The sequence below is a fragment of the Rhodnius prolixus genome, unplaced genomic scaffold (genome assembly GCF_049639745.1).
Source record: "Rhodnius prolixus isolate KJV_2025 unplaced genomic scaffold, Rpr scaffold_14, whole genome shotgun sequence".
Classification (NCBI taxonomy): Eukaryota; Metazoa; Arthropoda; class Insecta; order Hemiptera; family Reduviidae; genus Rhodnius; species Rhodnius prolixus.
The window spans coordinates 7032002-7046414 of NW_027411594.1; the positions used below are offsets into that span (position 1 = coordinate 7032002).

The following is a 14413-nucleotide window of genomic DNA, read 5'->3' on the forward strand; positions in this document are numbered from 1 at the left end:
CCTACTTTTATCAGTTTAAAATTTATCTCTATTATTTACATTAATATTACTCAAACGAAAATATTTTACAAATTGCTTAATTGGCAATAACGAAGATAATAATGAATAATAATATCAAGATAAATGTTTTTAGCAATACAATAACAAAAAAAAACTATTAGTATTCCAACTGAAAACTTTATTAAATTTCAAATGAAGCGCAATCGTAACTTTTTGGAGTGGGGATATAACTTTTACGTGCCATTCTGGCGAAAACTCGCTTGCGTTCCTCCCCACTTCTTTCCATTTTAAAACACTAACCATAAAAAAATTACAGGGAAACAGTTGCCTTATTAACCTGTGTGTAAGTGGTACGTACCTGGTTCGTAATTAATACCTTTTTTTTTTTGGTTATGAGTTTCTGCAATCATCTCTAGCAGCAGGTACATATTTTTGTTTTTGTTTAACTTCCGTTTTTCCCTTGTAAGAGGAATTTTATGATCTATCTAGTTTTCGAAATTTGAGTGTTCAAGGAAATTAAGGAAATAATATTCCTTGGATTTTTGAAAAAAAGTATTCAGGTAGTGGATTTCTGCTTTCTTGAAATTTGAAACCTTTTTCTATGAAACTTCATTTTAAGGCATTTTAAAAAGAGAAAGAAGTGGTTCTGTTTCCCTCTAAAAAGCAAAAGGTGCGCAGATTTATTCTGAGGGCATTTATTTTAGTGATTTGCATAATAATTAGTGAGAAAATAGTTGGAATTTCCAAGGAAAATACGAAAAATTTTCAGTCCTGCTTTTAGTCTGCTCGGAGTCTGACTATAGTACTAATATGAAGAAATTTCAAAGACAGCAGAAAGAATGCCTTGATAACTGCAACTGAATCTCCACGACATACTAAAGTCAACTCCCCTTCATGAGATATCTTCCATAAACCCCATACGCTATAATATCCAAATCCGACCACTGAAATAACTACCTATAATCCTTCGAATTCTTATAGACCACAAGAATTTAACATATCACTCTTAAGATTCTTAACGAGTTGCAAAATTTACTTCTTTTTTTCTCTGCACATAATATCTTTGCCCTATCCCAGTGATTCTCGAACCACTATGCCGCAAAAGTTTTTGAAGTGTGCCGCCCAAATTTTAGGAATGCATACAATAAAAATTATAATATTAAATGTAGAAGACGATATGAGAGTAGCATTATCATTTGTAAGACCAAATATAAACTGTAATTATCAAAAAAACATCAAGCTCAAATTTCTCATTAAAATAAGGAAATAATAACTAATAATATTAGTTAATATTATTAACTTGTAATTAACCTTAATAAACATATATTGTTTTTCTAGTATTTCATATTATTTTATTTTATATTGAAAATAAACAAACTATTTTACACAGTGTATTATGGGATAAGTAAAATACTTTACTTTTAAACTTATTCTATTATTAGAGTACCGCCAAATTTTGAAATTGTTAAAAGTGTGCCGCGACAAAAAAAAAATGAGAGCATCACTGTCCTATCCTAAGCGGCTCTAAACTATGTGAGAAGGTTATAAGTATGGAAGAAGGGTTTAAGTGTAAGTAGAAGGTTATTGTCAAAATAAAATAAATGAATACTTAAAAATGAAACTTTAAATAGTACGGTACACATGTTCGTATATTCATTTTTTTGTTTGTTTGTTTGTTGAACTGAATAAATGTAAAAAATGACTTCGAAGAAAATTTATGTCTTGAAATTAAGGCTTTTTCTGAGGCCTCAAAAGAAAAAAAGTTTGCGGTTAAAAGATGATGCTCTTTCTGTGTACCTTCAACGTAGTTAATGAACTTTGATGGGATAGCCTCTAGTTGGTTACCAATGGATAACCTGTCACATCTGAGTTTTATTTAGTACAGTTGTATTGTGTCCATGCTCTTCTAGCCGAAATACACAGAAGGAAAAGAAGGAAGTTCTTTTGAAATATGATAATGCAAGACCGCACATCTCTTATCAGACCAAGTTAATGTCTTATGCTTTAATACTCATTTAAACTGAAAAGGCCAAAAAAAAGCAAAGACTCGTTTATGACAAACCTGCAAGTGTGAATGTGACATAATAGCTTCATTGCATTCTCCATTCCTTGACAATAATTCAAATTATTGACATTATTGCGATAAGTAAAATGATAAATGATAACACAATATCAGAATATTTGAGTTGAGAAGACAACTCATTCTGATATTGATAATGACATTCCATTATCTTGTACACTTACTGCTATCTTGATTAGATTAGATCGCGACTACCTTCTCTTCAATCTCCTTGGAGGATTAGCGGTATCAGATTGAAGGTGTTAGATTATAAGATTAGGATGAACTGTTTTAGAGGAATCAAATTTGAGAAAATGAGTTTTAGCAAGATCAATGACGAAAGGGATTTTGAAGCCATTATGGCTTGGTGAGGTTAGTTACGAAAAAATGGAGCATTAAGAATCTTCCGAAGTGGTTTTTTTGACCGCAATGGCTGGATCCGTGGAACGTTTAGTCGATCCTCGTAGATCGATACCGCATGACTAAATAGGTTGGAGTAACAGTACGTCTTTTGTTATTTAACTTTAGCTTTTGAGGGTGTATCGATCAGCCTTGCGAGACAGGTTTAGTTTAAAAAAAATAAAAAATAAGGTTGGAAATTTTTATAAACAGTTTTCCTTGTTCAACTCATTATTCTTAGAGTGATAATCTGAATGCAACAAAACGTCCTAAAAATCAACCTAAACATCCCCTTTCCCCCCCAGAAAGGGTACTTCTTTCACTAAAGATACCCAGATAACTACTCTCGACTTTTGAAGAAGACAAATGTACTCCCCAAGCCTGAGTTACTCAGCTTTTGGCTGCTACCTTCAGAACGTGATCCTCAGTGCTTCAGAGGCTCCATTTTCGAACCTCCTGGTTCGCAATGACATGAGCTTGAAAATTTATGGCACAACGTGGGGGTAGCAAGTACTGGAAAGAAGGGAGTAGAGCACCAGTCAGGGATACCTCCTTCGCTACATGCCCTTCTTTACCGCTTCTCCCCAGTATCTTTGCCAGATGTTCTCTTCTCTCAGCAAGATGTAATGATGTGCGATTGAGAATACTACTCTAGAAACAGTTTCCCGGAGTGCACAAAGCAGGTTGTTTTTAGTCCTTCCATAGACTTTAGGTACATTAATGGAGTATCGCTTTTTTTGAAGCTTTTTCTCCCAAGTATTTATTTTTTTAAATGCAGACGACGGACCGACAGACAAACTAATTTATAGCAACCATTTTTTTTTTTGCGTTCAAAAGCTATACTTCCAATTGAAATCAAAAACCTCCACTGATTAAAATGCTTCCCTACCTGTGATAAGAGAATATTAAAACATAACTCTTGATTTTTATATTTTTTTCTCTAATTACTTCCAGGTGTTCTTATAATTTATTATCAAAAAGTAAAGATGGACGCCAATAATATTCAGGTAAGGTTCTTTTTTTTTTTTTTTTTAACCACATTTTACAATTTATATACAAATTATCATTTGATGAAAGAGAAACAGATAATAAATATTTATCTAACCTTGGCATCTCGATTATTTGAGATTCAAATGACATTGTTATTTGATTTAGGTGTGTGATTTGCAAAATTTTGGTTTAATCAGGTGGTGGTGTGCGTGTGTTTAAAAGAATTGTTCGAATGTGAGTGAATATGAATGTACAATAAGTCACAGGAAGCTTATATATATTTTTTAAAACAAGAACCGGCGGAGGACCTGGGTTCGAATCTAGGCAGTGGATTTTCGAATTTCTATTTTTTTTTTGTGAGTGCCTCTTACAGCCTGATTAATTGTTGTCTTTACAGTCACCGGAAGTGAGCATTGCCTTAAGATGGATCCTGGTGACAATAACGATAAAACACAGAATACAGGAAATACAAAATATTGAAAAGTATTCCTGCAGAATGTATTTTTTTATGAGGATCCATAGAGAGTACTTTTAAAGTTGGCCTTTTTTTTTTGAGACATCTCTTAGCTAGCGTTGAGAAAAGATTTTCAGCCACTCAAGGCTTTTGAGCGAGCCATGCTGGGACTTTTCACTTAAACTAAAATTTGTCAATATCTGTGAGTTTTGTACTTGTAGAACATTCTAGCGGTAGACTTCTGAACTAATCAGCTCTCTTTAAATTCTACTCTATTGCTGCTATTATTACCAAAAAACTTAAAGAAAGAATGTAAGAGAAGTCCCAATGGCCGTGGGGCATATTTTACCTAGATCATTGTCTGCTCTTAGGTGGGACATATCTGCCGCTCTATATCCAGTGAGAGTGGGTATCCGAACTAGCATTCTTCGTCTATATAAGGCCACCCATATTGCCATCGATTATTAGCTTAAGACTTTAAAAGATATTGCTGGCAGATTCCTTGCATTACTGGACTTTCCAGAAATGAAAGAGGGTATCTAAAGAGAGCAATACAATCAGACCAGGATATGAATGGTAGTACAACAGTGGATGCCGGGCAACTGTGAGATCTTTGGGACTAGAATACTTCTCCCCCCCCTAAATCAAGACAAAGAAGTGAGTGGATAAAACCTACAAGCCCGGAATGAGAGAATTTCTGTGACTCTCTTGCGTTCGGTTGGTGCCCCTGTTTCTGAATGTCAGCTGACTATAACCGGCTGCAGAAGTACTAGCACCGTATAGAAATTGCGCCCAATTCCTGTTGTCCGTTATCCAGAAGGCATGACAGGTGAGCATTTACCTCTCGGTCTCGAATTGTCAGTGCGAAGTAGTTAGCAATTTTTTGAGCGAAGGCTAAATTTAGATTCGGCTGTTAAGAGAAAACTAGATATTGTTCTTTCATTGTTGAAAGAGCTTCTTTACTGATTTTTCAGTCAACCGGGCGTACAACTTAGTAACTGTTCATAGAAAAGCCTACTTAACCTGACCACTTTCCATTTCACTGTAATGTACGGTTCTCTGTAACTTTCTAGGCAGAGCCTTAGGGTTTCACCTTAAACTTAGGCTGTGCTTTAAAACTTTTTCTCAGGAAATACTTATTTTTGTGCTGACAGCTGTGACGTCGTGCTTCCTTAAGCTTCATGTTATTAGAGTGAACACAAATAATCTTGAATGACAACTTTTTTTTTCTGTGCAAACTCCAAGTATAAAGAAATTAAATTACATTTATTTTAGTCAAGAAAATCCGTAAACCAGATTTTTATTTTATTAAAATTTTATTTATTTTTTACAGCATACAGATGAAGTTAATTACAACATACCACTGAATGATTTCGAAACAAGTGTAGAAAACGTACATAATAGTGAAATTCCACAATTATTAAAGAATGATCAGGAACCGAAGACATACTACCTTGAGCCAGTGAGTATTACGTAATTCGATTACTTTGAAGGCGAGTAGACAGCTAATTTTGATGGATGGTTTTGTAGGATTCATTAAACTGATAAAAGTTTTCATTTAATTACTTTTCATCTATTTTCTTTATCTATGGAAAGTTATTGCAATCGTTTTCAACTTTTCAACCTTCTTTGGTTCAAAAAACTTTTTACAAAGACGACTGTTCAGTAGAGTGTTGTTCATACCTTTTTTTAAAAAACATAAGGTGACTGATTCATTAATCCAATAGGAAGAAAGAATATTGTCCATTTTAATCGTAATTTTGTAATTTGTATTAAGGCCAAGCTTTCCCACCTACGGGCTGGGCCATTTTCATGGTTTTGGGAAATATTTAGATAAACCGAATTAATTGTTCACTGTAATCCATGGCTGTGAACGAAATGGAAAGCATTACTTTATAAATTATTATTATTCATTCACTGTGGAGGGAAACCTTTACGCTGTCCAAAGTCTTTTAGGGTCCATGTTTTTTAGGGATCCGCCCCTTCAAAAAAAAAACACCATCATCGATAGTACCTAGGATGAAAATCCAGTCCCAAATCTGAATCACTGATCAACACTATCATTGAACGGTAAAAAAAAGAAAGCTCCCCTATTGCCGTCAACCTATTGCGACCAATGATCCTAAGCCAGGGATGGCGAATCTTTTTGAGACGTGGGTTAAATTTTGTTCATTTTTTTTTTTTTTTAGTACTAACTCTTGGGTCACTAATGCCCATTTGCACTAGAGTTAAGTTTAAACAATTTTAAACTGAATATTCTTTAATAAAATTCAGTTGGCTCTAGGCTTTAATAAAATTCAGTTGACTTAAAGGGTAAAACGGGACCAAACAAGTGCAATGGAAGTCTCTTTTTAACAAACATAACTGAACAAAACCTTACAAAAGTGTGTTTTATCTGTAGAAAAATCTAAATATGGTTATTTGCTTTGGGTTGTCGATTTTTTTTGACAAACCAAATATGAGTAAAATTATACATTTTATTTTGATATTTTGTAAACACTTTTGCTTTATTTCAAATACTAAAAAAGCATTTGTCGTCATTTGCGTTTTAGAACTGTAATGATCAAACTAAAGGTTATAGATAGCATTTAAATTGCTTTTGTGTCAATGCGTGATTGAAAAAAAATACAGATAGAATATAAATTATCCACACAATTAGAAAATCCAAATCAACCCGCGTAAACAAACAAATGGTTGCCTAGCAATTGTGGGTCAGTGAAAAACCTTGCGCGGGTCATAGGTTCGCCATCACTATCCTAAACCATAACCTCCACAGACCCTAAACCATCCAATCATAAAACGGATGCGAGTTAAACTCGTCCGTCTTATAAACTGTAAATAAAGAAATAAAAGTTCGGGCATGAGCCTTTAAATTTTGAGTGTCCAAATTGGAAATGAAACAAGTGTCTGACAGAGGTCTTTAAAATTCCCGAAAAACTCAATAAAAGGATTAATCATAATCAAATATCCTTAAAAATGATCTCTTACAAAAGCTATTACATTATTCGTAAGTGCAGTTTGCAAATTATGCATTGGACAATAGTTGCATTTTTGTTTGCAGAAAAATAATTCTAAGAACTAATAAAAGTAAATAACTTTACTTTTTCAAAACATAGAATAGATGTGCTCGGCCTTGGAAGCCTAATTAGGATGCTGTAAATCCTGAAACCAAATGAAATTTTAAAAAACTGGTTATTGGTGAAAGGCGCTAGTTTAGATACATATATATAGTTACCCGCTCAATTTTATAATTTAAACGGGAAAATCCCACTATAAGGAAAGAATTGCTTAATTTAAATAAATTTCTTCTTGATTTCAGTGTGGTGGAATATTAGGCAATTTAATGCTAGCATTTTGGAAGTTTATTGGTGATTTACGTGTGAGGCATAAAAACATAATAAATTTATCGTTAAAATCAATAATAATGTTACTTGTGATTGCCTATATTGGTTATGTTATCAAAGTATTCATAGATAAAGGTGAGTTGTAATTGGTACTTTAGTTTTCTTTGGTTTTTAATTAACATTTTAGGTGATTAATTTAAAAATAATAAAAATTGCAAAGATTTCTCAGAAAATTTTAAGATAGTATTCAGAGAAACGTTGATTGTTTGGATGGCACTTGTAGCGTGAAAAGCTCCCATTTATCTTAAGAGTTAATTTTTTATTTTAATAAAAACAAAATTATTTTTCGTCTAGAATAGTTTTAGGCGAATTACCTGTTGCGTTTAAACTACAATTCTAATTTACTCATAGGCTTCAACTAGTTCTTCGTACTTGTTTCAAAGAGAGATGTGTCTGCAGGGTATTTTGTTCCCAATAACCTTGAATATCATTCATTCTTTTAACTCATCTTCATCTTGTAGGTGGGTCACTCTCTTATCAGCCAACTCGTTTCCCAGAAGCTGAAAATTTAAATAACTGTCCTCCGCCATAACACTTAACGATTTAGTAGAGTGTTTAACCTATTTACTCGGAAAGATGTAGCCCAAGTGAGCTTAAATGGAGTCTTAAATTGAAGTAAGCTTGAGTAGGGAAACTCTATTTGTACCGCCAAATTGTAAGTTGTGAAAATACGATAACCATTTTCAGGAAAATTTTCCTTTTGGTTCCCAAAGCATTCTGCCACAATTGTTTATTCTATCCCTGATCAGGTTAAAAATTGAAGGAACAGACCATTACTACTCTTTCTCCAACAGCGATCAACTGAAGTGAAATGAAGAATGTAGTGACATCTCAACTGCTGAGTTGTGTCAATTTGCACGAAATGCCCACCTCCAATAGGTCTAATTTAAAAAAACTATAATGTTGACTTTTCAACAGTTGAATGAATTGACTATTGTTAAACGTTCTTTGCAATATGTGTATGAAAACAAAACTTCATTGATGGCAACGTTATCTCTATGTAAGACCTTGAACTTTTTACTTTGCCACAATATATGAACAAGAATTCACGCCCATTCTCGATTTATTGGTTCCATGCTGGTTTGGAGATGCATTGCTGTTTAAAGGCTTTGATTTAGAATTGTCTTCTTTTTCTTTTATTTAGGACTCTGAAAGTTTTCCACAATTAAAAAATTATGTCAACAATGTACACAATAATCACACGAAAAATTAGTCTGGCGAGGAATAATGGCTTATAATTAAAACGACGTTTAAAGAATAAATAGAACAATTTACTTGGAATTTTCCTATCTGAAAACATTCTAAGTGGCCCACAAAATAGTTTTCGTTATCAATAATAAAAATAGTTTTAAACACTAACCAAAAAAGGTATTGAAATTAATCACTAATTTATTTTTAAACAAGTTGGTATTTTGTAAGGTATTGTGGAATAGGAAGTGATACGGCGGTGTATACAATAGTGTTCTTTATTTACAAACTAGTATTCTTTTGTTTATTTACTAATCATATTTTAATTTTTTGTATTGTTTAATATTTTTCAATATTTCTAATAAAATATATATGTATAACATTCTATCTATTTTCTTTTACTCTGCTAAAAGAAGTTATGGTAATCGTGCAGTTTGTCGATTTTAGGTTTTTATCGGAAATATCCCTTAACCTAAAAAGGCGGTCTTTACAAATTTGTTTGTATTTGTGAGTGTTTAATGTATCCATGGTAACCCAAAAATGGAGAAGTTCGAATTTCAAAATTTAGCCTAGAATAAAGTGACCAATTTTCATTGAGACAAAGCGGGACAAATGGGATGAAATGAGAATTACAATTTAGTTATATATATTTTATAGTATACATTCATATACTTGTACTAAAATGTATTTATTATTAATTATTGGTAACTATGTATAAAAATATTTGTAAAAAATAATAATTGGAACATCATGATTTTTAATCAAATTAAATTTTTTATTTAAAAAAAATTATGATTTTCTTTCAAGGTCGCATTTTTGATCCGTGTGAATACTTTGCAATAGATTCGGATCTTTATTTCACATGAATTGGTCAAATTATATTTTTTTCACTTAATATAGATTTTAAATTTTTAATGTTCAACTGCGTTTTTTCAGTTGTCCATATTTTATTGATACTAGAAAAAACACGTTCTGTTGCTGCATTTGTTCCTGGAAGGGAGAGCGCGAACTCTTCAATTTTCAAAATATTTTGATAAGGAATATTATTCTGTTTAAAATGAAGGCATAACTCGGTCCATTTTTTGTCTGTTTCCACATTTGCAGACAACCAACATTTAATTTTTTCATCTGTAACATATCTTTTTACCAATGACACCTCATCAAAAAGATCATTTTCGCAAATATTATTTTTCGGAAAATTGTTTACTAATATATTCAAAAGATTTTTCCACATATTTCCATAAAATCTCCTTTTTTTATGTCACCCAATTAGACGATCTCAATGTACGAGACGTAACGACAATGATCGAACATCACCGAGTAAATCTAACTCGGTACATTGCCTAATTTAGTTTACTCTGCATGCATTTTATGTGCTTTTTTAATTGTATCTTTTATTTCTTTATATTCACCATAATACTAAATAAGTAATAGGTAATATATTTTTACAGTACATTTAAAATAAGAAATGCAGATATTTTCTAAAAAGCGGGACATTTTTAAAAATTAGGCGGGACGCGGGACAGTCCACCAAAAAGCGGGACTGTCCCGCCAAAATCGGGACGTGTGGTCACTTTAGCCTAGAAGCTAAGAAAAAGGTTCACATGAGACTTTTTCTTTGCATATATTTGTAATCGACTGTTTTTTTTTGCGTTTCATCACCCAAAATCCATTGTGCTAAACTTATTAGACCCTTATTACATAACAATTACTACAAAAAAATTTTAACTTTTTTTTTCAGGCTCACCAGTAGATTGGTGTTATGGTTATGGTATGGCTTTCATAATTCTAATATTAACTTTATGGTGTATAATTTATTATAAAGCAATCAAGATCAGTTGTAAGTTGATGTCACCATATTTTGTTAGAAATTTTGGAAAAACTATAAGAAATATCAAAAGTCGTCTTAAGTAAGTTAATACAATAATTAATTTTTTTTTTAATTAACCTAAAAAGGTCTTTACAAATTGGTATGCATTTGTGAGTGTTTAATGTATCCATGGTAACTAAAAAATGGAGAAGTTCGAATTTCGAATTTGGCTAAGAATCTAAGAAAGAATGCAACTCACATGAGACTTTTTTTTGCATATATTTGTAATCGACTGTTTTTTTTTTTTTGCGTTTTCTTTAACAAATAGTAGTAATCCAAATTGTTATTTAAGAAAGGCTAATTCCAATTTAAGTAAAATAACAATAGATTCATTGATTACATACATTTTCTGTAATTGTGAATGGTAAATAAATATAAAATTAGAAACAATTTTTTATTAAATTCAAAATATTGAAAAATAATTTAATTCTCGCCAATCCTTGTTTGAAGAAGGGATAAATTAAGTTATATGATGTTTATTTTATTTAGGTTAATGCTATTGTTCTTGTCCATTAAATTGAGGAATTCTATTTTACTCGAATTTATTATATTTGTTTTACTAAAATTAAAAATTCAAATAATTTTTTAAAAGGAAAAAAGTTAAATTTCATTAAAGGGCAATCAAATATAATTTCCCTTACGACCGCCTTGTACATATTTCCAAGCGGAGGCGCTGTTTACTAAACATTATGTGCTTCCATAACTTATTTACGTTTCACCGTACCTGATAAGAATTAAATGTCCCTCAAATGTTTGAAATTTTTAAGTTAAAACTTTGGGAATACCTAACAGGAAAACATCGTGTCAATATTCGTTCACATCATGTTATTAATAATTTATTATTGTAAAAACAGAACTTCTTAATTAGGCTATTCCTTTTGCTTTTCAGAACATTCAAGATTACATTAGCTGTAATTTTTATAGTAGCATTTTGTGCGTTCGTTATTTATGACACAAGATCTGATCCTAGAAGACTGATTTCACTTTTTGGCATAGTCTTCTTCATATTAGTTGGATTAATTTTTTCCAAACATCCTAATTATGTAAGTAATTTATGAATTGTTATTTTTCTTTGTCACAGAAAGTCATGTTTTAAAGAAAAGTGAATTGAAAAGAAAATAAATTTCCCCACTAGTGCATTCATTCATAACAGAGTTAGGCAAAAATTTAATCAATTAAAAAACAATTGAATTAAACCGAAATTTAATTTTAATCATGATTAAAATTAAAAAATTTAATCCGCCAAAATTAGTTGAATAAATTAAATTCACTTTTAATTTAATCGCAATTTAATCAATTAAAATTTTTAATAATAACTAAAAATTAAGATTAAAATTAAAATTAAATAATCAGTATTTTAATTGATTGAATTAAATTCCAAATTTAGTTTTAATCACTTTGGACGATTAAATTTTTTAATTTAATCAAAATTTCAGAGATTAAAATTTAAAACCAAACATTGCCAATGGTTAAACCAGATTCGGACCAATGCATCTTTATTCCGCCTAGCTGGTGCCTCTTGTCTATCAATATTATCACTTTTCCCAAACTTGGCATCATCATTCTACCAGTCTGGTGTCTCACCTGTACTATGTTGGTGACTCTAAAGACTTATATAAGACCACCTTACACTCACATTTAACCATGTTTACCACTCACCAGACTTAGATAGGACCACCTTACACTCACATTTCACCATGTTTACCACTCACCAGACTTAGATAGGACCACCTTACACTCACATTTCACCATATTTACCACTCACCAGACTTAGATAGGACCACCTTACACTCACATTTAACTATGTTTACCACTCATTAGACTTAGATAGGACCACCTTACACACATTTCACCATGTTTACCACTCACTAGACTTTATATCTTCTAAAATTATAGATCTGTGCACAAAATAACTATAGTTTTTAATTGAGAAAAACAAAGTGTATAATAGAAAAAAATTCCATACCAATACGTGCTTCACAGTGGGAGATATAGAACGGCCATAATTTTACTGAATTTCATGACCCAAAAAATTTTCAACCCTTTATATCTGCTACATTTATAGATCTGTGCACAAAATAACTATAGTTTTTAATTGAGAAAAACAAAGTGTATAATAGAAAAAAATTCCATATCAATACGTGCTTCACAGTGGGAGATATAGAATGGCCATAATTTTACAGAATTTCATGACCCAAAAAATTTTCAACCCTTTATATCTGCTACATTTATAGATCTGTGCACAAAATAACTATAGTTTTTAATTGAGAAAAACAAAGTGTATAATAGAAAAAAATTCCATATCAATACGTGGTTCACAGTGGGAGATATAAAACGGCCATAATTTTACAGAATTTCATGACCCAAAAAATGTTCAACCCTTTATATCTGCAACATTTATAGATCTGTGCACAAAATAACTATAGTTTTTAATTGAGAAAAACAAAGTGTATAAGAGAAATAAATTCCATATCAATACGTGGTTCACAGTGGGAGATATAAAACGGCCATAATTTTACAGAATTTCATGACCCAAAAAATTTTCAACCCTTCATATCTGCTACATTTATAGATCTGTGCACAAAATAACTATAGTTTTTAATTGAGAAAAACAAAGTGTATAATAGAAAAAAATTCCATACCAATACGTGCTTCACAGTGGGAGATATAGAATGGCCATAATTTTACAGAATTTCATGACCCAAAAAATTTGCAGCCCTTTATATCTGCTACATTTATAGATCTGTGCACAAAATAACTATAGTTTTTAATTGAGAAAAACAAAGTGTATAATAGAAAAAATTCCATATCAATACGTGCTTCACAGTGGGAGATATAGAATGGCCATAATTTTACAGAATTTCATGACCCAAAAAATTTTCAACCCTTTATATCTGCTACATTTATAGATCTGTGCACAAAATAACTATAGTTTTTAATTGAGAAAAACAAAGTGTATAATAGAAAAAATTCCATATCAATACGTGCTTCACAGTGGGAGATATAGAATGGCCATAATTTTACAGAATTTCATGACCCAAAAAATTTTCAACCCTTTATATCTGCTACATTTATAGATCTGTGCACAAAATAACTATAGTTTTTAATTGAGAAAAACAAAGTGTATAATAGAAAAAATTCCAAATCAATACGTGCTTCACAGTGGGAGATATAGAATGGCCATAATTTTACAGAATTTCATGACCCAAAAAATTTTCAACCCTTTATATCTGCTACATTTATAGATCTGTGCACAAAATAACTATAGTTTTTAATTGAGAAAAACAAAGTGTATAATAGAAAAAATTCCATATCAATACGTGCTTCACAGTGGGAGATATAGAATGGCCATAATTTTACAGAATTTCATGACCCAAAAAATTTTCAACCCTTTATATCTGCTACATTTATAGATCTGTGCACAAAATAACTATAGTTTTTAATTGAGAAAAACAAAGTGTATAATAGAAAAAATTCCATATCAATACGTGCTTCACAGTGGGAGATATAGAATGGCCATAATTTTACAGAATTTCATGACCCAAAAAATTTTCAACCCTTTATATCTGCTACATTTATAGATCTGTGCACAAAATAACTATAGTTTATAATTGAGAAAAACAAAGTGTATAATAGAAAAAAATTCCATACCAATACGTGCTTCACAGTGGGAGATATAGAACGGCCATAATTTTACTGAATTTCATGACCCAAAAAATTTTCAACCCTTTATATCTGCTACATTTATAGATCTGTGCAAAAAATAACTATAGTTTTTAATTGAGAAAAACAAAGTGTATAATAGAAACAAATTCCATATCAATACGTGGTTCACAGTGGGAGATATAGAATGGCCATAATTTTACAGAATTTCATGACCCAAAAAATTTTCAACCCTTTATATCTGCTACATTTATAGATCTGTGCACAAAATAACTATAGTTTTTAATTGAGAAAAACAAAGTGTATAATAGAAAAAAATTCCATATCAATACGTGGTTCACAGTGGGAGATATAAAACGACCATAATTTTACAGAATTTCATGACC

At 31.2% G+C, this 14413-nt stretch overlaps 1 protein-coding gene across 4 annotated transcripts in view; it reads left to right on the forward strand.

The window, feature by feature from the left end:
- Positions 1 to 271: 271 nt before the first annotated feature.
- The window catches only part of CNT2 (Concentrative nucleoside transporter 2), a 51400-nt gene continuing 37258 nt past the window's right edge, over positions 272 to 14413 (forward strand). Inside the window, exons 1-6 of one of the 4 annotated variants that reach the window (XM_074123735.1) lie at positions 272 to 422; positions 3413 to 3465; positions 5236 to 5364; positions 7222 to 7381; positions 10236 to 10404; positions 11254 to 11407. In XM_074123735.1, coding sequence (XP_073979836.1) covers positions 3445 to 3465; positions 5236 to 5364; positions 7222 to 7381; positions 10236 to 10404; positions 11254 to 11407 — 633 coding nt within the window. In that variant the 5' untranslated portion in view covers positions 272 to 422; positions 3413 to 3444. Of the gene's footprint in view, positions 423 to 3412; positions 3466 to 4712; positions 4732 to 4785; positions 5147 to 5235; positions 5365 to 7221; positions 7382 to 10235; positions 10405 to 11253; positions 11408 to 14413 lie in introns of those variants that run through there. The other 3 variants (XM_074123732.1, XM_074123734.1, XM_074123733.1) reach the window with 3 other exon arrangements.